Source organism: Mesoplodon densirostris, chromosome 18 (assembly GCF_025265405.1).
Source record: "Mesoplodon densirostris isolate mMesDen1 chromosome 18, mMesDen1 primary haplotype, whole genome shotgun sequence".
Lineage (NCBI taxonomy): Eukaryota > Metazoa > Chordata > Mammalia > Artiodactyla > Ziphiidae > Mesoplodon > Mesoplodon densirostris.
The window spans coordinates 44,548,728-44,574,815 of record NC_082678.1 but is presented as its reverse complement, the minus strand read 5'-3'; the positions used below and the strand labels follow the sequence as shown (position 1 = coordinate 44,574,815).

General features: G+C 52.6%; 1 protein-coding gene across 6 annotated transcripts in view; it reads right to left on the bottom strand.

The window, feature by feature from the left end:
- Window positions 1-26,088, bottom strand: part of MINK1 (misshapen like kinase 1) — a 48,019-nt gene that overhangs the window by 6,036 nt on the left and 15,895 nt on the right. For 3 of the 6 annotated variants that reach the window (XM_060082104.1, XM_060082100.1, XM_060082101.1), the window contains exons 2-16: window positions 11,017-11,082; window positions 9,355-9,411; window positions 9,138-9,263; window positions 7,253-7,363; window positions 6,744-6,834; window positions 6,219-6,349; window positions 5,874-5,928; window positions 5,655-5,733; window positions 5,228-5,403; window positions 4,693-4,762; window positions 4,113-4,323; window positions 1,980-2,096; window positions 1,023-1,211; window positions 654-827; window positions 83-283 (exon numbers count right to left, since the gene is read on the bottom strand). In XM_060082104.1, the coding sequence (XP_059938087.1) occupies window positions 83-283; window positions 654-827; window positions 1,023-1,211; window positions 1,980-2,096; window positions 4,113-4,323; window positions 4,693-4,762; window positions 5,228-5,403; window positions 5,655-5,733; window positions 5,874-5,928; window positions 6,219-6,349; window positions 6,744-6,834; window positions 7,253-7,363; window positions 9,138-9,263; window positions 9,355-9,411; window positions 11,017-11,082 (1,854 nt within the window). Of the gene's footprint in view, window positions 1-82; window positions 344-653; window positions 828-1,022; window positions 1,212-1,979; window positions 2,097-4,112; window positions 4,324-4,692; window positions 4,763-5,227; window positions 5,404-5,654; window positions 5,734-5,873; window positions 5,929-6,218; window positions 6,350-6,743; window positions 6,835-7,252; window positions 7,364-9,137; window positions 9,264-9,354; window positions 9,412-11,016; window positions 11,083-26,088 lie in introns of all 6 variants that reach the window. The other 3 variants (XM_060082102.1, XM_060082098.1, XM_060082099.1) reach the window with 1 other exon arrangement.

Genomic DNA, 26,088 nt, shown 5'->3' with positions numbered 1-26,088 from the left:
CCTCGCCTGCTGCCCACTCGACCTCCATTCCCCTCCCTTACTATTTCTCTGCCCTTTTCCGGCTCAGCAGGGCTGTCCTTACCTTGGGAGGGGCCTCATTATCAGGCCGGACCCAGGCTGGGGGGTTCGGGCTGGGGCCAGGCCCTTCGGAAGTGGGGTCTGAGTTCTGGCGGATGACGGCTCCTCGGGCACTAGGCGTGGCAGTGGGTGCGGGCACGGCGGGGTCGGGGTCGTGTGAGGCTGGGAAGGCAGCCAGGTTTCGGGTGGGCTGGTCCTGCAGGGACTGGGATCGGGGTACAGGCGCTGCATATGGCTTCAGTGGGACCCGGTGTGCCACCAGGCTCTGCGGGGAGAGACCAGGGAGGGTGGGCTGCCTGCTCTGTGGCACGTCCCCACCTGGGAGCTGGGGCTTGGGCCGGGAGGAAGGGGCAAGTCAAGCCTCTGGCTTCCAATTATCCATTGAAAGGGGCTCCTAGAGCCCAAGAACAGGTAAGACACAGAAACAGATGTGTGCAGCCGCCTGTCTCTGCCCACGTATCCTGAGGTCTGTGATCCCTGGCTAAGGGCGTGTGCATGTATGTACTCGAGATGTAGCTGTGCTGCGTGAGGCCCCCTGCGTCTGCGTGTTAAGACAGGAACAGGGAGAGACTCACCTTGTGTGGTCCCTCCTGGGGCTCCACCGGCCTCTGCATAGGAGGAGTTTGGGAAAGGGGTCCTGGGGGCCCAGGGGAGGCCTGGGGGACGGGGGGCTCAGGCCCTGTGCTGCCTGGCTTGGTCTTGGCCAAGGGAGAGTTCTGCTGCTTGTTCATCCTCGTTCTCTCTTCTACCTGTGATGCAAGAGGATGCCAAACAGGACAACTTTTGTCCTGTTCTCAGAATCGAGGTCCAGACCCCTCCAGCCCTCCGCTTGCACCGCGTGCCCCTTTCCCCTTCCCAGCGCCCGCCTGTGCGGAAGGACCATGCTTGCAGCTATCAGGCCCCAGGCGGATGGAGTCTCAGGCGGCAAAGGAGGCAGTGAGTACCTCTCGGGCCCAGGCCGGTTTGTCGGCAGGGTTAATGCCCCGACCGTAATGATACAGGGGCTTCCTGTCCCCGGGCAGGATCTGCTGCTGTTGCTGCTGCAGGGACTTGAGGTAGGCGTGCTCCTGCTGCAGCTGCCTCTGCAGGCGCTCCGACTGCCGCTGCTCCTCCAGCTGCTTCCTCTTGTATTCCTGGGCCCAAGGGTAGGGAGAGAGGGCTCAGCAGGGTGTGGCCCTGGAAGCTAGAGCACGCATGCCCTTCCTCTTCTCCAACTGCCTAGAGAGGCGATGTCTTCCCTCGATGCTGGGGTGAATCCCTTCCCCTGAAGGGTTCCCATCCCATTCCAGCAGAGACACTCTGAATACGCATCTTCCCAGAGGAAGCTGGGGACCCCGTTACCAGCAGTAGGGCCTGTTCCTGGAGCAGCTGTTGCTGAAGGATCTCGAGCTGTCGCTGCTCCTCCTCTAGCCTGTGACGGATATACTCCTGGGGGGGTGGGGTGGGGGGCAAAGGGCAGGGAAAGAGGGAGAGGCAGAGGGGGGCGGCGGCGGCGGCGGAGGAGTGGGCGGACAGGGTCAGTGGGGTGAGGATGAGGAGGCGGTAGAGTAATAGAGAGGCGGGGCGGGGGTGGGATGAGCCCCGCAGAGGGCAGGGAATGAGGAGGAAGCCGGGGTGCAGGCCCCACGAGGGAAGGTGCAGGGGGCAGGGGGCAGGGGTGGGGCAAAGAGATGGGAATGAAGGCACAGAGACAGGAGGAGGGCAGGGAGCCAGGGTGGGGGGTTGAAGGGTGGGAGAAAACAGAGAGAAAGAGTGAAGCTGGAAAAGATAGGAGGAATCTCGGGGTAGGGGAAGAAGGGGAAGGGGGCTGGGGAGCAGGGGAGGCAGGCAGCGGGAGCGGGGGGGCAGCCCGGCGGGGGCGGGGGTGGGGGTGTGTCCGGTGTGCGCTGGGGGCGCTGTACCTGCTCCCGCTCCGCCTGCCGCCTCTCCTCCTCCCGCCGCAGGGCCTGCATGTCCTCCAGCCGCCGCTGCTGCTCCTTCTCCTGCAGCTTCCGCTGCTCCCGCTCCCGCCGCTGTTGCTGTGGGGGTAGAGACGTGTGGCCTTAAGGGCTGCACCAGACACGGGGACAGCACAGCCCCAGAAGGCGGACCCACCCCAGCCCACTTCTGGAAAGCGGATCCCTACTGGACAGTGCGGGCTGGTCTCCATCTCACTGGGGATGGAGGTGAGAGAGGGTGGCTTCAACTTGTTTCTACAAACCTACCTACCCTCACGTAAGAGCCCACGGGGGGCGGGGGGGCCTTGGCTTGCGAGAAACTTCTGTCTAAGGTGGCTGTGGGCTTCGGCCTACAGTTTCTGAGAGGTTGACTTCTGCCCTTGGGCGGGCCGAACTGCATAAAACTGTCTCCTATCCACTCCTCCACCAAACAAACAGAACCTAAAGTCAACAACAACCTCCCCGCCCCCCAGCCCCACTCCTGGCCTCTCGAATCTCGGCCCAAAAGCCCAAAGGGAGTGGGCCGTAGTGCTAGCCCTCAGCCACCAGAGGGCACCAGGGGCCCATGCACAGAGAAGCAACTTCGGGACCTGGCCGGCATCCTTAAGTGAATGTGACCTGCGCTGCATCACTACTAGCCCAGGTCACATTCACTTAATAACTTTCACAATCTTTCTGCTTAAAAAAAAAAAAAAAAGAAAGAACGGGAAGGGAAGGGAAAGAAAGAAAGAAAGGAAAGAAAGAAAGAAAGAGCACAAGCCCTAAGGATCCAGCAGGCCTGCTTCAGGAAACACCTTGGTAGACACAATTTTTGGTTACTCTGCTACCTGAATACAGTATTTATTAAGAAGAATTTTTACTAGGTTTTCCTGCAAATCATTCTTTTGTTCAACAAAGATAGGGGTCTACTTTGGGGAGTAGTAGTACATGTGCAGTGTGGATGCTTCCATCTATCTCCTACTGCTTAGATAACTTTTAAATTAAGTTCAGCTCTCCATGAACTTTGGAATCATGTAATTGTTTCAACAAAAAACCCATCATTTAAGGCAAAATTTTAACCAATCTATACACCTCTTCTTCCCCACCATGAACCCTCCAAAATAAATACATTTAAATGTATATGCATACAGATACAAAGTATTTCTTAAGTTGGTGATTTAAAAAACTGCCCCTGGGCTTCCCTGGTGGCGCAGTGGTTAAGAATCCGCCTGCCAATGCAGGGGACACGGGTTCGATCCCTGGTCCAGAAAGATCCCACCTGCCGCGGAGCAACTAAGCCCATGTGTCACAACTACTGAGCCTGCGCTCTAGAGCCCGAGTGCCACAACTACTGAAGCCCACGTGCCTAGAGTCCGTGCAACGCAACGAAGAGTAGCCCCCGCTCGCCGCAACTAGAGAAAAGCCCACGTGCAGCAATGAAGACCCAACGCAGCCAAAAATAAAATAAATAAAATAAAATAAATAAAATAAATTTATGAAAAAAATAAATAAAAAACTGCCCCTATTTAAAAATGAGATTCTCAAAAATAAATAAGATTCTCTATAAATTAAAATGAATTTCTCCCACCCACCTCCAATTAGTGCGATTGACAAGCCTGTACAAAGCAAATCTAAGCCCAAACAACAAAAGTAAAAGGAGGGTCTTTAGAAGGATCTTCTTCATGTTCAAAGGGAGCAGCTGCTGGAGAGACCGATGCCCAGAGCACTGAAGTGTTAGTACACAGACCCCCAGCTCCCCGGGACTGAAGGTAAAGGAGCAGACAAACCCGGAGTGGAGGTTTACGTGCAGAAACAAGGAGGGGGGACAGTGTGGCTTTTCAGAAAAATCTCTGCTCTGAAGGGACGCTGATGGCACAACCACCCACATAGGGCTGGCGGGTACGCCTAACAGAGGACAGAGCCCTCCTATACAAATCTGAGAGCAAGAGGCTGGGAAGGCCCCACGCACTCCCTCTTTTCCCTGCTGCCCTAGGGGGACCAGGGGTAGGACCAGCAACCTGGTCAGGAGGCCCTTCCGGGAGGACCCCGCCCCCTCAACACCCTCCGCCCCTCTACGTGCCCCGCCCCCTCAACGCCCCCACCCCCCAACACACACACCTCCTCAACCCGCCGCCGCTCTTCCTTCTGCTCCTCTATGCGCCGCTGCCGCTGGTGCAGCAGGTGCTTGATGTGCGCCTCTGGGTCTCGCTGTTGCTGCTGCTGCAGCTGCTGCTGCTGCTTTAAAGCCTCCGAGTTGCTCTTGTTCTCCTGCTGGAGCCGGAGGAATTCCCTGCGGAGGGTCGACTCCCCCGGCACATTCATGATGGAGCTGGGTCAGGGCCGCACACGGAGGATCGGGGTCAGAAGCCACCCTCATCCCTGGGAGCCCTAAATGGGCGCTTCACCCGACCAGACCAGACGGTCTGCCTCTGGTCACTCCCGGGTGACCGGAGACCTGCCCTCCCTCTGCCCCCTTTCAGGCCCCGATTCCTCTAACATCCCAGCCTGCAGCCCTGAATCCCCCTCGCACACCTCTTGCTCATTCGTTCGTTCCGTTCCATCTCAGCACCCAGGGATTCCGTCTTATGGGTCTACCTGTCTGTGCCCACCACCCCCAGACTGAGTCCCCAAGCCAAGGACCACTGTTGCCCCCACAGACGGTAAGCGATGGTCCCCAACCTCCACCTGCCAAGCCCACCTTGGCTCTCCTTCCTCTCCATGGCTGTCGTCTTCCTCTTCGCTGCCACTGTACTCATATTCTGTCTCCTCTGCAGGGGGGGAGATCACTGCTGTTTCTTCACCCAGTGCCCCAGACCCCACCCTGGGCTAGGGAAACCTTAGATGGGGATAACCAATAAGGTCTGTCTGGATGGCCATGCTCCTGGGTCCCCACCCGCCTCCTTGGAGCAACGGGGTGATGGTGGGTCGCAGGTTTGGGCCTGGACGCAGATGCGGAATTAGACCCCACCGTGGGCGGGATGTGGTGGGAGGTGTACGTGCACTCACACATGCACATGCTCAGCATGAGCCCTCATGTGGAAGGCGGACTTAAATCAGGTGGCGACAGAGGAAAAACCCCTCTGGGGTTGGAAGTTTGGGAAAGGAGATCTCCTTGGACAGGGAGAGCTGGGGCTGAAAGGGGGGCTGAAGGGGAGCCAGGAGGAGCCAGGGCTGGTGAAGAGGAGCAGGGGCTGTGTGTGTCCCAGACCCGCCACCTCCCTCTGCCCACTGACCTTTCTCGCCTCGTTTCTTCCGGGATCGGTCAATGTGGTCCTTGAGCTGGATGCGGACCTGCCGCTCGGTGGGCTGGTCGCGGATGAAGGGGAACTTGAGCAGCTGCTCCGTCGGTGGGCGGCTCAGGTAAGTCTTGATGAGACACGTGTCAATGAAGTCGATGAACTTCTTAGACCTGGAAACGATGGTGGCTCACACTGGGAGGGCCCCCTCGGAAGTGGGGTGATTCCAGGAGGAAGGGGGATCCACCCTGACTTCCCTCCTGTCTCCCCCGTATCCCAACACCAGGCTCCTGGCTCCCCAGCTGCAGTGCTGCCCTCGCCCGCCCCCTCTTCTCTGGTGCACACCCAAGCCTGGGTGCAGGGGGTGAAGTGGAGGCCTTGTCCGAGGGCCTCCTTCCTAGACGCCAACCCCCCAGAGACCTACCATTTCTTGGACTTGAGCCTGGGTGGCGGGTTCCGGGGGATGAGGAAGAGGGCTCGCATGGGGTGCATGTCACACAGAGCTGGCGCACGGAAGAGACGCAATCAGCCCCTCCCGCCCGGCCAAGAGCCTGGAGTCCTTCTCGCCACAGGCCTCCCACGACCCACCTCCTCCCTATAGCTCTTTCTGGGCCCTCCCTTCTCTCCCAGCCTCTGCACTTACGGGGGGCTCCCTCTGCCATCTCGATGGCTGTGATTCCTAAAGACCAAATGTCGCTCTGTGGAGGCAAGAGAAGAGGGACAGGTGAACGTTCCCGGCCTCTCTTCCTGGTCCACGCCCTTCCTGAGGCCCCTGTGCTCCAACCTGCGCTGTCTTCCAACTCTCCCACCCTTCCCGTCCGTACTTTCCTGACCACAAAACGTCCCTCAACTTCTCACTGCTAACACGACCCTAGGTCGTCATTTTGCTCCCCAACCTGCTCAAGCCCCCCCTATTTTCAATCCACCCACCGCCCCCACCTCCTTCCTGCCCTTGGCTGCCTCCACGCGCCTACTCTCTGCTCCATACCCTGTAATCGTAGGTGGCATCAGGGTTCTCATCGCAAGCGATGACCTCGGGGGCCATCCAGTAGGGGGTCCCGATGAAAGTGTTCCGCCTGCCCACGGTGCGGTCCAGCTGTGCGCTCACCCCGAAATCCACTGGGAGGACAGAGGGAGAGGCTGTGATGGAGCACCACGTCTGCTCCCTCGTCTGTGCTGGCGTCCACGAGTCCTACCTGGCCACTCCCGGCCATCTCTTCACCCCATCAACATCCCAAAGACCCTGACTTAGTCTTCCTGCGTCTGGGGGAAAAACCAAGGTGAAAGGACCAAGGGACAGCATTCCAGGCGGAAGGAACCAAACAATCCCATCTCCCCAGAGGGGCCTGCACGGCACCTGGGACCTAACAGGGACGAGGCAAGACAAGTTCTCGGGTGACTTTCAGCAGGAGAGGAGCAAACCTCCCAGCCCATGGGTCGTTGGACTTGAGCCACTGGAGGCAATGAATAAAGGGGCTCATCCTGTGCTGGAGGTCAGAAGGCGTCGGCGTACCTAGCTTGACCTCGGCATTCTCCGTCAGCAGCACATTCTGCCCCTTGATGTCTCGGTGGATCACCTTGTGGGCGTGGAGGTGGGCCAGACCCTGGGGCAGGAGAGGGGGAGGTAGCCTTTGTGTTAGAGGACAAGGATGTGAGCCGAGGGGAGGGGGAGGCATCAGTCTGGGCTGGGCTGGGCTGAGGGAGCTGCCCCTCTCCACCCAGGGGCCCAAGTACAGGCTGAACTGTGGGGGGAGCTTCCCCAGAGTGGTGGCTCTGGAGAATCCAGCTGCCGGGTTGCAGGTGGAGAAGGGGCAGTGCCGGGGAACAGAGGCGCCCATTTCCCTAGTGTTCTCCAAGGTTGGCACTCAGCCTCCACCCCCACCAGCATCAGGCCCTCTCTACTCCTTCAAGAGGGCACAGTTCCATCTCCTTCCCCGTGCGTGCGGGGAGGGCCCACGTCCAGGGAGACGCTCCACAGGGGCTGGCCCAGGAGGAGGAGGCGGGGAGGGCCCTGGCACTCACCCGGAGAATCTCCCTGCAGATGTAGGCGATACAGTCCTCCTTCAGGGCGTTCCCTTTCGTGTTCTTCACCAGGTCTGTCACAGAACCAGCACCACAGAACTCCATCACCAGCTATGGTCCCAGGGAGGCACCGGAAGGAAAAGCATCTGTCAGGCAAGGCCTCCTTCCCCTGCCAGGCCCCTGGAGGAGGACTGGAGTCCTTGGGGCCAGAACTGGTATGAGCTGGAGAGCAGGGGCCGTGAGACCACTCATAAAGGCTACAGAACTTGCTGAGATTAGGGAAGGAAGGGGACACAGCTGGGAAAGACAAGGCAGGTGGGCTGAGGGAGGTGGTCTGGCTCCTGAGTAGGAGCCCAAGGAATCCCTAAAATTATAGACAACATGATGTGGGTTTGTGCACTTTCCTTGGGGAAGGGTCCAAAGCTTTCATCAGATCCTCACTGGGATCCATAAACCCCAAACGGTTAAGAACCACTCCTCTGGGGCAGAGGTCAGCAGTCTATGGCCAGGAAGCTAAGCATGGTTTTTACATGTTTAAATGGTTGGAATAAAAATCAAAGAAAGGGGACTTCCCTGGTGGTCCAGTGGTTAACACTCCGTGCTTCTACTGCAGGGGGCGCGCGTTTGATCCCTGGTCAGGGAACTAAGATCCCACATGCCACGGCCAAAAAATTTTTTCGAATTTTTAGAAAAATCAAAGGAAGAATCAGATGAAATTCAAACCTTAGTGTCTTGCGTAAAGATCTTTGGGAATCCAGTGACACGCCTAGTCCCATGTGTGCATTATCTATGGCTGAGTTGAGTAGTTGTTGGAAACTTTGTGACCCACAGAGCCCCAGATATTTACTAGCTGGCCCTTCACAGAAAAAGTTGGCCAATCCCTGACCGAGAAAGAAGAAAGGGGCTAAGAGTCAGAAGTCCCCAGGTCTGCTGGAGACAAAACAGTGCATGGGGCTACCAAAGAACCGCAGGAGGGAACCTGTGAGACTTCGGCAGAAACTCCGCAAACAGGCAGGGCCGAGGCAGGGACATGAGAAGAGCTCCCGGCTGGTCTCCTCTAGGGACCCAGAGGCAGCGGCCAAAAAAGTGCCAGGGGATCAGTATGCCTATCCAAATGTTTTCACTGTACATTTTCTAAAAGCCGCATCTAACGCAAAAAAAAAACGTTGGCTGGGATACATACATTCGTGTGCACACTAGAGGTAATTTGCATACGGTCCGCATCTGGGGCCTCCAACTCCCACAGCAGAGCACAGGGGGAGGAGGGGAGGATGGTGTCCATCAGGTCCACAGCGGGGCACCTGGTCACTAGCGCTCAGCTTCTAGCCCTCAATGATCACCCACTACACACTACCTGACGTGTTATTCACCTTTCTGTTTGTGTGTGTGTGTGTGTGTGTGTCTCCCCAAAAAAGACTAAGTGCCTTGGAGGCAGGGACCACAACTCATGACTATCTGTGCAGGGTACGTAGAGGGTGCTCAGTAAGTACTTGTCTGGCAACTGCTGGGAGCGGGGACCTGGCATGTGCTCCAGCCCCCCAGCCATGGCTGTGCTCCCTTCTGCCCTCTCCTCTGTGCTGGGTTGAGCACCAGAAAGGGTGAGGCTGGGGAATCAGCTGGCACCAGTGCCCAGGCTAGGGAGGGCAATGACTCTTAGGAATGTTCTTGGCCAGGAGGGAATTTGGGGGAGGCCCGAAAGAGCTACAGCAAGCTGTGGCTGAGTAATCGTCCACAAAGTCTTGTGCGCTGCCGGGAGGGGTTCGGGTCTTGCCAACACCCACAAATATTTTGATGTGTTGCTTTCCCAGGAGCTGTGCACAAAGGCGGGAGAATGGATGGACTAACTGGGGGAGGGGCAGGTGGGCAGGCCAGGGGCGCTTCTCACCCAGAGCTGGTCGTCGTTCCCAGGGGGGCTCTTCTTGATGAAGGCCCCGTAGTAGGTGGCGATGTTGCGGTGGTGAGAGTATTTTTTCAACATGTTGATCTCCTGTTTGATCTCTTCCTCCTCATCCTAGGTGAATCCGGGGAGGTGAGCCCTGAGAGTCCCCCCCAGCCCCCTTCTCAACGCTCTGACCCTCCCTCTGCCCCACACAGCTCCCTACCTCCGTGACATCCATGACCTTGATGGCAGCCAGCTGCCCGGTCTTGACATGCCGACCCTGCAGGACAGAGAGCCAGGCATGGAGGCATCAGGAAGGGGTTAGTTTGGGAGAGGCCACAACTTTTGGCTGTCTTCTGTCTTACAAAGTGCCCCTCATGGTGGCTAGACACCTCAGTTTATGGGTTGGTCATAGACAGAGGGCTACAGGAAAACCACCGAGGCTGGATCCCAAGTGCTACGCTGGATAACGATGAAGGGTCCCCTCCCCTGAAATGCTCAAGAGGGTGAGTGAGAGACCCTCGTGCTCTGCGCCAGGCTCTCTGGCTTAGACGTCCCCGTTTGAACGTTAGAATGGGGAGTAAAAGACACCTCTCCATCCTCAGACAGAGCTGGAGGGAGCTGGGGGACGAGGCTGGCGGGGCTTTGCCTCTCCAGCATCTTCTATGCAAGACAAACTGCCTGGGTGCTTTCCTGATCCATCCCCTCCGGTGAGGAGGCCTTTCCCAGAATCACCCCCCCCCCCCCGCCAAGGCTTTTTATTATTGTCCACGGGAAAGAATAAAGATAGAGCTGAGATTTTAGGGAACTCGGAGAAACACAGAAGGGCTGACTGACATGTCAATGCCATCACCAGTGCTAATGGGAAGAGACTTCTTCTAGAGTGTGTCCCTGCCATCCCCCCCCACACCCCATCCTTCCGAAATTCCTAGCAGGAGCCATCTGAGGCTTGGGTATGAAAGTCCAAGGCTTCCTGGGAAAGAGTGGGGTGGGGGTATTGCCAGCCATGGATTATTTTTATCCTCAGCAGTCTTTCACGACCCCAAGCCCAGAGAAGCAGTAGAACACAGAGCTGCTATTTCCATGGCAACAACTAGGCAAGAGATGGGGGGATGGGGGGGCGCCTGCTTCCCAAAGTTCACAGGGAAGAAGGGTACGAGACAGGCAGGTGGTCCCAGTGACCCAGGAAACGCAGGCCCCTGAGATACAGAGGGGACTCGTGACAAGACCGAGCGTCGTACCTGGAGACAAAGCAGCCAGGTATGTGCTCTGGAGCAGCACCTGCCTTGAACATCCCTCTGCTGCAGCTGCCTACCCCGAGCCAAGTGTGACCAGTGGTCAGACCACGTGAAAGGGCTGGGCTGGCCAGGCTAAAAGCCACAATTAGTGGTCAAGGAAATGCCACTTCTGTGTGGGGAGAGGAGGCCTCAGAAGCAGAGGGCCTGAGCTCGGGCTCCAGCCCTGCAGCAGGCCACTCGGGGGAGCTCCAGAAAGCTGTTTCCCCTCTGCAGAAGGTCACCCACTAGGTCCCACCAACCCTGAGTCCTGTGGTCTCAGGAGAAGCCAAAACTGCACCTCTGAGCTCTGACACACACGTCCCCAGACCCCTCCCCCTGCTCCGTGTCCCTGTCCCATACCCCATCCAGCTCCAGACTGTTCCTGCCACACCCAGAGCTAGTTCTAAACTCAGAGGCAGAAGCCAGCCAAAACACCCCACTTCTTGCTGCTTCCTTCCCTCATGACTTTTATCCCTCTCCTCTCCCTCCCTCCCTGGCCCTCCCCCACCCTTTGCCAGGGCCCCCCGCCCCCCTCAAATCTCCAGGCTGGGGCCCACTCCTGAGGAGGCCCATGGGGATGGGCCCCGCTGCTGCACACAGAGCCTCACCTTGTACACCTGCCCATAGGTTCCATTGCCGACCACCTCCACCAGCTCAAAGATTCCAGCAGGGTCCTGGGGGGGGAGGGAGGAAGAGTAAGGCGCCAGCACCTCAGAACAGGGCCATGTAGCGAGAAACACAGAAGAGCTATTCAACCAGGAGACGAGGGTGAACACGACTACGTGGGGCTGCAGGGGGGCCTGGCGGCCAGGTGCCCTCTTCCTGGACTGGGCCAGAGTTCATGTTCTAGGGGAAAAGTCAGAAGGAGGGGAGAGAAAACGGAAGTCAGAGCCCCTCTGGCTATTCAGACATGCTGCTGCTTCCAAACTCGGTGACAAACTGAGAGCCTGTGGCCTTGTATGCACCATGGGGATACCTGAGTACCCACCTCTGGGCTGGGGTCAACTTCAAACAAGGCGATGCCCATAAAATGCTTAAGACAGTGCCTGGCACAAGTTATTTCATTTTAGTTTTTATTATTTAGTTAGTTAGTTTTGGCTGCATTGGGTCTTCCTTGCTGCACGCGGGCTTTCTCTAGTGCGGTGAGCAGGGGCTACTCTTCCTTGCAGTGCGCGGGCTTCTCATTGTCGTGGCTTCTCTTGTTGCGGAGCACGGGCTCTAGGCGCCCGGGCTCAGTAGTTGTGGCTTGCGGGCTCTAGAGCGCAGGCTCAGTAGATGTGGCGCACGGGCTTAGTTGCTCCGTGGCATGTGGGATCTTCCCGGACCAGGACTCGAACCCGTGTCCCCTGCATTGACAGGCGGATTCTTAACCACTGCGCCACCAGGGAAGCCCTCTGCTTCTTAATAGCAGCACCATCTTCACCGAAGTCCACCTCTGCAGCATCTTCTCCCTCCCTTCCTTCTCCACCTCACACTCACCCTGTCCTTTCTCCCTTCAAGATGCCCATTTGTCTCCTCCTCTCCATTCCTGAAGGTGCCACCCCAGACCCATCCCTTCACTCCTCCTTCCCAGAGCTCCTGCCTCGCCATCCTGCCTTCTGCTGCTGCTGCCAGAAACAGCACTTTCCTGATCTTACTCTGCCCAGGACGGGCATGGCCCCCTGCTGCTCACGGAAGGGAGTCCCAGCACCTAAGCTGGATATTTGAAGTTGCCCTATCATTAACCAACTGATAAATATTGCCTGAATGAGTGTCTACATCGGCCCTGCACTAGGCTGGGCCCTAATCAGGGGAGACCTGTCAGGCGACTTTACCTTTTTTCATTTACCCATTAAATATTTATTGTGCACTGACTGCATCACAAGTCCTCAATTAGGCACATCTCAATGGTATATGAGAACCATGGACGGTCCCTCAAGGGCCTTATGATTTTACAGACAGGCCAAGCACCCCAACGTGGACATGTGGCGGTTTATGATTCCACACCATGAGAGCGATCGAAGGCACTCAAGTCTGGAGTAGAGGCAGGAGCGCTGGAGAGTGACCTTCTAGAGGGAACGGAGCTGTGTGTCTCTGAGCAAGTATTTAACTGTCTGGGGCCTCATCTTCCTCACACAACTGAGAGGAAGCTGGACTGGGTAAAAAGTCTGCTCTGCAGTTTCAGGGGACAGAATTAAATTCAGAGTGGGAATCTCAGGCAGGCTCCCTGGAAGAGGTGGTATCTGAGTGGTGACAAGAACTGAAGAGTGGGGAAGGCCAGGCCCTGCTGAGGGACAGTAGTTTGGGTTTGGATGTTGAGTGTGAGATGTTAGGGGATGCACAGAAGTAAATGTCTAACAGGCAGCTAGAAACAAGGGTCTGGAGATAAAGATTTAGAGGACGTTTGTGAGTGTGAGACATGGTGTCCAGGATGAGTGCACAGGGAAAGAGGACTAGAAGGGCCAAGGCCAGCCTCTGAGGAAGGGCCACGTGCTGCACACCGGCGAACAGAACAGACACCAGAGGGGAGGCGGTCAAAGAGGACTGAGAGAAATGCCACTGGCCTTAGCACTGGGGGAACCACTGGGCATCCCTGTGGAAACTGCAGCTGTGAGAGCAGAAGGCAGACAGCGGGGGCTGGGGGAAGCAGGGTGATGAGGAAGTGAAGGCTGTGGGTGCAGCACCCTCTCTCGAGAAGTCTGACTTTGAGAGGAAGGGGGAAAAGCAGAGCAGGCAGCAGGGTCAGACACAAGGGTTTGCAAACTAGGGAAGCTCTCTCATGCTTATGGAAGGGAAGAAGACAAAGAGAGAGGAGGCTGATGATGCCTGACCAATTGATTCTTTAAATGGTATACATGTGTGCATACGTATGTATGTATGTATTAGTATGTCAACTGTATCTTCCACTGCATTACAGCAATGATGAAAGACAACAGTGCCTATTTCTCCCTGACACACATACCCAAGGATTCAGAATGCCCAGAAATGAGTAATACCACAGTTCAAACACGATTCATGCCATTGATCTGGCTTTAAACGTGGGCCCTTCAAATATCTGCCTGTCCCTGTGCCTGGCCACCCTCGTCGATGATGATCTGGAAGAGGCGCCCCCAGAGGGAGACGCTCTGCTCCTGGGAAGCCACCGGGCGGTCCTGGTCGCCTCTGCACACAGGCACAGCTCTGTAGCGATGCTACCGTAGGCCTTCTCCAGCTCTTTCCCTTGGTGCTCAGACTCTTTGTTCTCAGCAGCCTGGTTCTTGTCCAGCCAGCTGCCGGGAGGTGGAAAGGGATGGGGACAAGGGTGTGGGTAACTAATGAAGGAGGGAGAGAGAAGCACAGGAAGAGATGAGACGTGAAGAGACACTGGTCTATTGAGGTTAAAAAGGAAGGACGATGGGGGAGCTCCATGAATACCCAATGACCTTGACTTAAATGATTATGTCGGAGGGAAGATCATCTGCTAAGTAGGAGTGTGGGGCTTGAGGAATGAGGTGGAAAAGCTTGGAACAGATGCTACACAGGGTGCTTTAGGATATGTAAGAATCCTAGGATCCTACTCCAGAGATTCTGATTTAGCACCATAGGTCTGGGGTGAGAAGCAGGAATCTAAATGTTTAACAGATCCCCTGGGTGATTCCAATGCAGAGGGTCAATGGACCCATTCGGAGAGACTGAGCTGCTTTAGGGAGTTACTAACAGGTGAATGGAAGGTACAGGACTGTCGGTGAGCAGCAGAGATCTGAGTGGAGTCACAGCGGTGGAGCGCTACTGCTCTCTCCTACAACAGCTCTGCAGCGGCTCCGTCTGCACTGACTCAACTCATGCCCCTTTTTTTCTATGTTCATGTGGCCAACCCTCCCTAAAAATGACCCCTCTTGTCAGCCAAGCCAAATCCCAAGGTTTTCGTTTGTTAGTTTTTTTCAAGAAATCTTCTCTAGCCACTCTAGCCCACCACAAGCTATCCAACCCATGAATTTCAACCTCAATTTCACATATTAATCTCATCCATTAGACTGATCAACGAGTTCAGCAAGGTTGCAGGATGCGAGATCAATATATGAAAACCAACTCTATTTCTATACACTACAATGAATGATCCAAAAAGGAAATTAAGAAAACAATTCCAGGGCTTCCCTGGTGGCGCAGTGGTTGAGAGTTCGCCTGCCGATGCAGGGGACACGGGTTCGTGCCCCGGTCCGGGAAGATCCCACATGCCGTGGAGCGGCTGGGCCCGTGAGCCATGGCTGCTGGGCCTGCGCGTCCGGAGCCTGTGCTCCGCAACGGGAGAGGCCACAACAGTGAGAGGCCTGCGTACCAAAAAAGAAAAGAAAACAATTCCATTTATTTACAATAGCATCAAAAAGAATAAATCGAACCAAAGAAGTATGAAACATGTACACTGAAAACTATAAAACACTGTTCAAAGAAATTAAAGAAGCCCTAAGTAAATGGAAAGCTAGTCTGTATTTATGGATCAGAAGACTTAGTATTGTTAAGACCTACACATTCAGTGCACTTCTATCAAAATCCCAGCTGTTTTTTTTTTTTCCAGAAATTGACAAGCTTATCCTAAAAATCATATGGAAATGCAAGGGATCCAAAAGAGACAAGAAATCTTGAAAAGGAAGAATGAAGTTAAAGGACTCACACTTCTCAACTTAAAAACTTACTATAAAGCTACAGAAATCAAGACAGCGTGGAAAAAAAAAAAAGAGAGACCGTGATATTGGCATAATGATAGACATATAGATCAATGGACTGGAATTGAGAATCCAAAAATAAACTCTTAAATTTGTGGTCAATTGACTTTCAACAAGAGTACCAAGACCAGGACTTCCCTAGTGGCGCAGTGGTTAAGAATCCACCTGCCAGTACAGGGGACACAGGTTCGAGCCCTGGTCCAGGAAGATCCCACATGCCGCAAAGCAGCTAAGCCCGTGTGCCACAACTACTGAGCCTGCGCTCTAGAGCCCGCGAGCCTCAACTACTGAGCCTGCGTGCCACAACTACTGAAGCCCGCGCGCCTAGAGCCCGTGCTCCACAACAAGAGAAGCCACCGCAATGAGAAGCCTTTGCACTGGAACAAAGAGTAGCCCATGCCTGCCGCAACTAGAGAAAGCCCGCACACAGCAACGAAGACCCAATGCAGCCAAAAATAAATAAAATAAAATAAATAAATTTATTTTTTTAAAAAAGAGTACCAAGACCATTCAATAGTCTTTTCAACAAATGGTGCTGGGACAACTGGATATCCATATTTAAAAGAATGAATTTGGACCCGTATCTCATACCATACACAAAAAATTAACCCAAAAGGGATCACCTAAAAAGGTAAGAGCTAAAACAATAAGAAAAATCAAAAGAAAACACAGGAGTAAATCTTCGTAATCTTGGATCAGGGAATGGTTTCTTACATATGACACCAAAAGCACAAGTAACAACAACAACAAAAAAGGTGAATTGGACTTAAAATCTAAAACCTTTGTGTTTCAAAGAATAGCATCAAGAAAGTGAAAAGACAACCCACAGAATAGGAGAAAACATTCGCAAATTATATATCAGTGATAAGGGACTTATGTCTAGATAAAAGACATATCTGATAAGGGACTTGTATCCAGAATACTAAAAGAAACTCAAGAATAAAATAACTCAACAATAAAAAAGAGAAATAACCCAACTTAAAAATGGGCAAAGGATCTGAATAGACATTTCTCCAAAGAAGATATACAGTGGCCAATAAGCACACGAAAAGATATTCTACATGAGTCACTAAGGAAATGCGAACCAAAACCACAACAAGACACCACTTCAAACCCACGAAAGTAGCTATAATCAAAATGACGGATAATAACAAGCACTGACGAGGATCTGGAGAACTTGGAAGCCTCGTACATTGCTGGTGGGAATGTAAAATTGTGTAGTTACTTTGGAAAACAGTTTAGCAGTTCCTCAAGATGTAAAACAGAGAATTATCACATGACCCAGCAATTCTACTCCTAGGTAGATACCCAAGATAATTGAAAACATATGAACACACAAAAATCTGCACATAATATGTTCACAGCAGCTTTATTCGTAACAGCCCAAAAGTAGAAACAATCCAATGTCCATCAACTGATGAATGGATGTGATATATCCATTTATGGATATTCCAGTAATATGATATTCCAATAATGGAGTATTATTAGGCAATAAAAAGGTATGAAATAATGATACATGCTATGGCATGGATGAACCTTGAAAACATTATGCTAAATGAAAGATGACAGTTAAAAAAAAAAAACCCACATATTATAAGGCTCCATTTATGTGAAATGTCTATAACAGGCAAATCCATAGAGACAGAAAGTAGATTGATTAGTGGTTTCCAGGGGCTGGGAGGAGGGAGGAATTGTAGTGACTGCTAATGGGTACTGGGTTTTATTTGGGGCTGAAATGAAATGAAAATATTCTGAAATTAGATAGTGGTGATAGCAAGTCTGTGAATACACTAAAAACCACTTTAAAATACTTTAAAAGGGTGAATTTTGTGCTATGTGAATTATATATCAATAGAGCTGTTATTAAAAATAATAATCCCAAAGCCCCTATCATAATGCTCCATAAATTATTGTTGATTAGTGACAATTTCCATTCTAAGAAAGCTACCCTACTAACATGAAAGGGAGCCCCCCAGAGTGCTTCTGGTCTAATAACACATGTGAAATAGTCCTGAGACAAACACAGACAATGATAAAATATAACCATGTATATGATATAGAATTAGGCAACCTGGTTTCTATTCTTGGCTCTGCTGCTACCAGGCTGTGTGTCTGGGGGCAAGTCACTTAACCTCTCTGGGTTCCCTTTCAACAGGAAAACTTTCCAGTTCTAACTCTATGATTCTAAATGCTCAAGTCCACACTCCACGAAGCTGCCAACCAGATGACTATGTATTACTTCCTTACTGTGTGCCAGGAGTTGTGTTAGGCTCTGGAATATAGCAATGAGTGAAATGGGGCAGTCCCCGCCGTAAGGGTGTTTCCGCTCTGATGGGGGAGGCAGACACTAAACAACTCTACAATTCTTTAATTGTAACTGTGGTACCGCTCATGTGCCACGGAGAAGCACAGGGTGCTAAGAGAACAAACTTGACCAAGTCTGGGGAATCAGGGAAAGGCTCTACTAAGGACAACATATTTAAGCTGGGGTCTAAAAGCCTTCCCAGGACCCTCTGAGCAATGAATGCTATTATATGTCCTATCCCTGTGGCCCTTATCTTGAATACCTCATGAGATCTCCCACATTGTCTGTCTCACAGATCTCTTTCATTGCCCACCCTCCCCATATCCCTCTAATAATTAAAGAGCTAACAGTTTTTGAGCATTTTCTTTGGTCCTGGTACTGCTGAGCACTTTAGAAGTATAATCTCATAGCAAACTCTAAGGTAGGTGTTATTGGCATATTTATTTCACAGGGAAGGAAGTTTAGAGCAATTAAATGACGTGTCCAGGATTACACACAGCCAGGAAGTGATGGAGCCAAGGTCTGACCTCAAAATTTGACTCCCAGGCCTGCTTTGCCCTGATCAAAGCTCCTGTTGCCTAAGGCACCATGTTTTCAATCATTTGATCCCTTTCTTGCCCTAGACATAGCTCATGAGTCCAAGAGATGGGCTCCTGGTCCAAAGGTAGCCAGTCCAAGACCAAGAGAAGAGACGAACGAGGGCAAATTTCCCTCTCAGCCATTCCAACTGAAACTCAGAGGGAAGATGCCAGATAGGTACCTGGAGAGCCAGGGCTGCAGAGGCCATTCTTATCTCAGTAAAGGAAAGCAGAGGCTGTTTGTGAGCAGAATGGAGGGAGAGGGAAGTGGCGGGGAGACTGACTGGTTCTCCCTGTGCCCTGGTGCTACCATGACCCAGCTCCACCCTACATTTCCATCTCCAAGGAACTGGCTATGTATGCTGCATGCAGTTCATGTGCTTGGACTGCGGTGAGATTCTGGATCTTGAAGTAAATAAAAATCAGCAGTGACAGCCAGTGCTGTTGTTCTAAGAGCTTTACACATACCACTGAATTTAACCCCACAAAACTCCACGACATTGATACTATTATGATTCTCATTTTACACGAGTGAACTGAGGCTCAGTGAACGTAAGTAACGTGCCCAACAGCTAATTAAGTGGCAGAGCCAGGATTTGAATGCGTGTAGCCTGGCTCCAGAGTCTCTGCTCTAACTATCCCTTTATTCAACCTCACTCGAGCAGGTTCCCTGCAACCGAACAAGCCAGATCGCAACATCACCATTTAACTTTTCTCATGATTATGTCTCATCTCCCCAAGTAGAAGAGAAGCTCTTTCAGGGCAGGAACCATGCTCAGGTGATACCTGGGTACCGTCTGGTATGAGAGCTCTGCAGACTTGCGCTTATATGGGTGCCCAAATGTTTTAGTATATTACCTGGGCAGCTTGGAATCTGTATCATATGCAAAATCATTTTGTTCCATTGTGAGCATGTGGAGTGACAGTCTGTGGCTACTTTCTTTAACTCACTAGGGTTTATGTTACTAAGCATTTCTTACCCTCCATAAATTTTATACATTAGCACTCTATAAAGCCTTCAGTTGGTGGAGAGGTTGAGAAAGGCAGCATAAAAGTGTTGGAATCCATTACTGAAGAGTAGGGCTCTGAGTCACCTGACAGACTCCTCATCCAGGTCAAAAACTGCCAGAGATGTTACATGGCACCGGGCTTTAGGTCACACGATGTCATTTACGATTTATAATTGTACGTGTTCAGGTATGAAGAGACAACAGTGATGTAACCTGCAATAACTCTCCGGGTAGATGTGCCTCCAGGTGCAATACAAAGGACCGCATTCCGCATGCGCATTTCATCCCGACACGCACGCGCACACATGCAGTGACATGCAGCTCACACAGGATGCTGCCCTCACACGACTCTCGAATCGCCTGGCGCCTATTCCTAGTTTCCTTACAGCACCAGGTGCATTTCTAAGTACCCGTGAGGTGTTCAGATGCTTGTTGATTTAACCTTTAAATGCCAGCAGAGCAAGGTAGAGGTGGGTTTGGTCAGGGAAAGCGTTCTGCAAGAAGTGGAGGATAAAGAAAAGAGCTGGAGGGAGAGAAGAGGTGCCGAGCTGGGTGGGTAAAGAGGAGACACGCAGTGGGAGGCGGGGCAAGGGGGCAGACAGAATGGGTTGTCCCTTCAGACTCTTCTCCTCCAAGTCCCCCTTTAATGATCTCGAGTGAGTTAAGTCTCCCCAGCTGTAGCCCGAAGACTTCCTGAAAGGCACTGCCTTGCGCTTCAGAACCTCCCCAGCATCTGACATACTATGTGCTCGATAAAAGCCAGCTACACAAGAGGACTGGGCACGGAGCCTTGATCCCTTCCAAGGCGCCGACCTGCATCTTCGTCGTGGGCTCTGCTCACCAGGACGAGCCAGGAGAGAACTGGGCACAAACTGGCCTTGGGCTCTTTCTTCCTTGCTCTGTGGACCCTCAAGGGGCTCCCTGGATCCCCCTCCAGCTCGTATCTGGAGAGGGGAAGATGGCGAACAGAGCTCTGACAGACAACAAGGCAGTTACTCTGACCCCGGCCAGCACCAACTGGCATTCTCCTTTTCCTTCTCTGGAAACCAAGGAATCATTTTAATGCAGGAGTAGGACTGACTGAGATTAGGTGAAAAATGAACGCTGTGACTATTTCCCAAGAGAAAAACGTGAAAGAGTTTATGCATCGATGTTTGAGGACTAGCTGGGATGGGGTGGCAGCGGGGATAATAATAGCTGAAGCTCAAGGACGGGGAGCCGTGAGCCACGGCTGCAGGACACGGGAAGGAGAGAAGGAGGAAACCCCAACTGCTCCCTCACAATTAGTGTGTGGGTACCTAGAAATGTACAGGAGCGGCCTGGGGTCACAGTGGAATCAGGATGAAGGGGTGGGTGACAGAAGGGGCAAAAGGAGGCCAGCCCCTGAGGTTTGGGGTCATTTCTTTCATTCATTCATTCATTTATGGCTGCATTGGGCCTTCGTTTGGGGTCACATTTCTATCTATCTATCTATTTATTTATTTATTTATGGCTGCATTGGGTCTTCGTTGCTGGGTGCGGGCTTTCTCTAGTTGCGGCGAGCAGGGGCTACTCTTCGTTGCAGTGCGCGGGCTTCTCATTGCGGTGGTTTCTCCTGCTGCGGAGCACGGGCTCTAGGCATGCGGGCTCTAGGTGCATGGGCTCAGCAGTTGTGGCATGAAGGCTCAGTAGTTGTGGCTCGCAGACTCTAGAGTGCAGGCTCAGTAGTTGTGGTGCACGGGCTTAGTTGCTCCACGGCGTGTGGGATCTTCCCGGACCAGGGTTTGAACCCGTGTCCCCTGCATTGGCAGGTGGATTCTTAACCACTGCACCACCAGGGAAGTCCCAGGGTCACATTTCTTGAAGTGGCCCAGAGCTGGCAGATCAGACCCTCAGCTCCAGGGCTGTTCCACCGATAACACCTCTTCTAACACATGCGTCCACCTGTGCTGCTTCAGATCGTCCACCTCCAAGTGGGGAGGGACGTGTGTGCTGTGTCTGCTCTGCACATAGATGAAATACCCTGAGGGGTACAGGGGCTTTTGAAGTATTTAACAATGCAAACTGTTATTATCAACATTTGCAGCATCTTTTTTTTTTTTTTTTTGCGGTACGCGGGCCTCTCACTGTTGTGGCCTCTCCCGTTGTGGAGCACAGGCTCCGGACGCGCAGGCTCAGCAGCTGTGGCTCACGGGCCCAGCCGCTCCGCGGCACGTGGGATCTTCCCGGACCGGGGCACGAACCCATGTCCCCTGCATCGGCAGGCAGACTCTCAACCACTGCGCCACCAGAGAAGCCCCTGCAGCATCTTTTTAAACTGCCTGCCAAAGACTGCCTTCTTAAACCTTGGGTTTACCTTCTAGGAGCTTATAAATCACACACTAACACAGAGAATTAACATGTGGAGAAGAGTTACATATGCTAAAACATCAGGGGTAAGACTGCTTGTGAGGCAACTGCAGGAGAAGCAGGCCGGATAGGAAAATCTGTCCCCCACTTTTTTTGCTGACCCATGAGTCTTAAAGTTACAGGATTTCTGAGCTGGAAGGGCCCATCCATTGAGAATTCCAGGAGATTCTAGGAGGCTGCTGGAATGGTAGAAAGAACTAGAAAGACCTAGAACTCTAAAGCTTGGGAAGGGCTGTGAATCCTTGGGAAAGAGACAAGGGAAGGTCTGGTCTCTCCTGTGCTTCAGGCCCGGCGGTGATTATTCACTGGGATATGCCCTGGCAGGTCCTCCTGCTGAAACCAGCGTGGTTCCCTAACCCGGGCCAGGTGCCATCCACCCCAAATGGGGGAGCACTGCCAGGAGGCGGGTGCCGGTGCCAGGGTCGGGGGGGGGACAGGAGGACAAGTGCTGGGGGGGCCCACAGCCCCACCCCCTCCTATTACCAAGCACACCAGGACTCCACAGAGGACCACAGACTCAGAGAAACCTGTGATACAGATGGGGGACGGGAAAAAGAACCGCGGGGCCACTAGGGAAAGAGAATGGGAACTTGCGGTCCACAGAGGGAACCAAAGAAAGCCGGCAGGATGGAGTCCGGAGCCAAACCACCCTCTTGCCTGGAAGAACGGGGCTGCCAGAGCCTGTGGAGCCTCTATTTATCTAGTACTGAGACTAGGCTGGGTGGAGAGGCCCTCCCGCACTCCCTCCCTGAGGAAAACAATAGGCCTGTTTTCCTGAGCTCTTCCTGTGACCCAGCAGGCCCACACAAAGAGGAAGAGGGGGGCAAAGGCAGGGCTGGTACCAAGGCACAGCCTGGGGGAGGGTGGACACTGGATGTCCTTCAGTTAGCTGTGAGCAGCTATATAGAGGATGTGCGTATATGTATGCACAGGAGAAGAAATATGGGAGGGTGTGTGTTTGGGAGAGAGAACGTGGGTTAAGAGGAGGCAAATGGGAATGAATGTGTGGTCTGGGGGTAGGGGAGTGGCAGGAAAAGTTTCATCAGGTCACCTCTTCCTTCATCCCCAAGCAGAGAAAGCAGACACAGCCCCAAGGACCCAAGGGGTCCAGACGCCTGCCTCTGTCAACAGAAGGTGGCCCTCCGAGGCCTGAGTCAGCCTCCATCTACCCTCTGCCAACCCAGGGAGCGTGTCGTGTTACCCCCATTCCTACCCCAAGGGCTCAGTATGGAAAGCGGGCCCAAGGCCAAAGCATAAAGACAAATACTCCCGTGGGAAAAAGGAAGTCGGCAGCAGGATCGTCATGGCACCTCCTCACTGGGCCAACAAACTGGGCGGAAGAGAGCTCGAAAGGAAGGTTAAAAACCTCCTCAATTCCCCATTGTCCGCAACGTCCAGTAATAAACTGGACGGCCTTCAAAAAACTCCTTTTCCAGCTTTCATCACTCTCTAAAACTGACGCTCCACTCTGCTCTGGATAAGCCTACCCCTCACACTGCGGAACTGAATTGCATCCTTTTATTCTGGTTCCACACTGTGAAGTACTAGTCCTCTGTTTATCGGCAGATTTGAAGTATTTTTACGGGAAAGGAGTGCAGGAGGGGAGGAAATCAAGTATGCCCTGGGAGTAGACGGGCGGGAAAGAAACCAGGAGAGAGATTTATGTGCTGGCAGAAGGGTAGTTGTTAAGTCACTCCTCCTGGGCCTCTACGCCAGAAGGACATACACACGAACATGAACGCACACACACACACACACACACACACACACACATACACGTGCATGCGCACACACGCACACACACAGATACACGCAAAGGCAGAAGCAAGTCCAGACCCGACACACACATAGACACAAATACCATGCTGATCAGAAACCAGTCAGAGCAGACAGGAGCCTGCCTGAGCCGGGCTGGGAGCAGTTCCCCTCCACACCTCAATGCCTAGGTTCCCCACAGACATGGCTGCCCCAGACACAGGCCCTGGGCTGGGGGCTTTATCCAGACCAGAGGTCTTCATGGATGGAGAGGCCCACAGGAGGCGGGTAGCAGGGAGCTGGATGAAGGAGCACAGGAGGGAAAGGCAGGCAGTCGGGGAGAGAGGGGAGGAGGAGAGGGGCCCAGAATTCAAGCAGCCTTGTGCTGGTTCTAAAATGGCCGCAAGCAAGGCAGGGGACAGATGGTCTCTTTCTGATGCTGAGCTGGAGAAGTGGGGAAAGGGAAAGGGAAAAAATTACCATTGCAGTCAGAAATTTAAAAATAAACCAAAAAACCTAAAAGATAAACAGCCTGCTTCTGAGGTTTCGCCTGCCTCCAGAACCTAAGGGAAAACAGAGAACTGCAGGCCTGCGGGGGACAACCCCCAGCCTCAGGTCTGAAGACTGCTGGAGGTCATTCTAGCCATCCCCCTGCCCAGAGCTGGAAGATCTTGCAAAGTCTTCTAGGCAGCTGAGGTGGCATCCTCCCTTTACCTCTCTAACACTCACTTCTCAAGTCTCAACTTTTTAAGGCCTTTGCGTTTAAAATGCTACAAGCTATCAGAGTTGGACCTTGGCTCTGCCACAAGAATCAGTCTCTGTAACCAGGAGAACCAAGTTCACCGCCTCCCAGCCACCGCTGCCATCAGCCAATCACCTAGCTCTCCACAATATACAGGTGCTTTCACAGTCATTATCTCATTTGTGCCTCTGACCTGTAGGGAAGCCAGGCAGGAATTATTACCCCATTTCACAGATGAGAAAACCAAGGCTCCAAGACATTAAGTGTTTTCAAAGTGGAAGCTGGTTAGTCTTCTGATGGCAAATCCAAGGAGGCACGGCACACACCCCCCAGTGCTTTGTCCACTGGATTCCATTTGCCTTCTGTGGGCCAAAGAGGTTCTTCCTTAAGCTCAGATCTGACTGCCTTACAGCTGATGATCCCAGGGATGGTTAATCTGGAGCCCTGCCCGTTCCCATCCTGAGGTTATTTGTTTCTTGCTGGTGTGGGGAGGAGGCAGAGAAGCAGGAATGCACTCTACTGGATTTCTCTCGGTTCTTCTAATACCCCTTGCCCCTTCTCACCTCTGGGTCTTTGCACATGCTGTCCACCCTTCCAAGGGCATCTCTCCCCTCCCCTTTACCTGCATGCTCCATGCCCATCCTTCCAGACCTCAACACAGACATCACCTCCTCCAGGAAGTTTCCCTGACCATCCTGCTCCCACAGTACTCTGTACGGCCCCTTTCACGGCACCAATTACATTTTTGTGATTGATTCTTTAATTGTCCGTCTTCTGCAAGACTAAGCCTTAGAGGTCAAGGCCACATTCAATACCCTTCTGTTGAATGAATAAATATAGAAACAAAAGCAAGTTGGAACCATCCCCTTTCCCTCCTGCAATGGTTTCTAACGCTAGGTTTTGAGTTTATCTCCATTTTTCCAAAATAATCCATAAATATTCACTTAAAAGCAATGTACTAGGGCAGCTACTAAAAGTGAATCCTCTTTTGTTAGGTGAGTCAGCGCCCCTAATTTATATGCTTGGTAAACATGTATTACTAGAAAGTGGACTTTCTTAAGGCACAAACTCCTAGATAGCTGGCTAAACCCAAATGAAAACATTAATAAGGACCCAACGACCGCAGGAGGCAACAGAACAAGAAGAGGTAAAGGGGAAGCATTTTGGAAAGGAGAAAGCAGTGGGCAGAGGCTGGGTTAGGTGAAGGGCGGAAGAAAGACGCATCTTAGACAACTTAAAAGAAGGTTCCAAAGTATAAGAGGATAACTTGGGGAAATATTTTCTTAGATGAAGCAGAAAGGCAGCCAGGAGTCTAGTAACATAGAATGACAGGGAATGGTTAGTGTTTATACCTCACTAAGAATCAGAAGGCCTGGGCGCTGGTTCTGATTCTTCCATGTAATGGAGGCAAATCAGCAAATCACTTAAGCTCCTAGAGCCTCTTTTCCTTACCTACCCAACCCCATCCCACAAGAGTTCATGGATGTAAAAACATTTTGATATCCACAAAGTGCTACAAATTTGCACAGTCATTATGAAGAGACTTGCCTCCCATAGAGCAAGAAAAACACTGTCAAAAGGTGATTTACCAAGACTGTTGGTGTTACTGGGATTTAGAGTGAAAAGTGGCAGCTCGGGAGAAAAGAAACAAGATAAAAAGGTAGAATTGTGAGGAGGGCAGGTGAGAGAGAAGGGAGAAAGAAAAGACCGATGGCCTTGGAGGTAGGGCTGAAAGGGGTGGGGGGAGGGGTGGTCCCTGGGAAGCAGATGCTCGGGAGACAAAGGGCAGAGCACGGAAGCAGGAGGAGGCTGGAAGGGGGAGATGTCAAGCCCATTCAGGCTGGCAGACACCAAGCTCACACAACAATAATCAGGGGCTGGATAATAATAAGGCTTCTCACTGCTGGTTTTCCACTGCAGCACAAACAAATCATTATACCTCATTGCCAACAGCCTCCTGTGGGAGTCAGGTGTCCCCAAATGCGAGGCAAGAGGCTGGAGAGGCTTCATGACCGAGAAAGCCTGTGACTTGTCTAACCCCCGTGTGGCTTCTATCTAATTCCAGATGGGAGACCAACCAGATCCCATGAGAGAGGACTTAGGAAGGAAGGCTCTGACAGGGGACAATGAAAAGACACCTTGGAAGGAAGGGTGGAGGGAGCAAAGCTGAGTCAGTGGGGAGAAGAGCAGGTGCAGGGTGGGGCCCAGGGGGCGGGGGAGGAA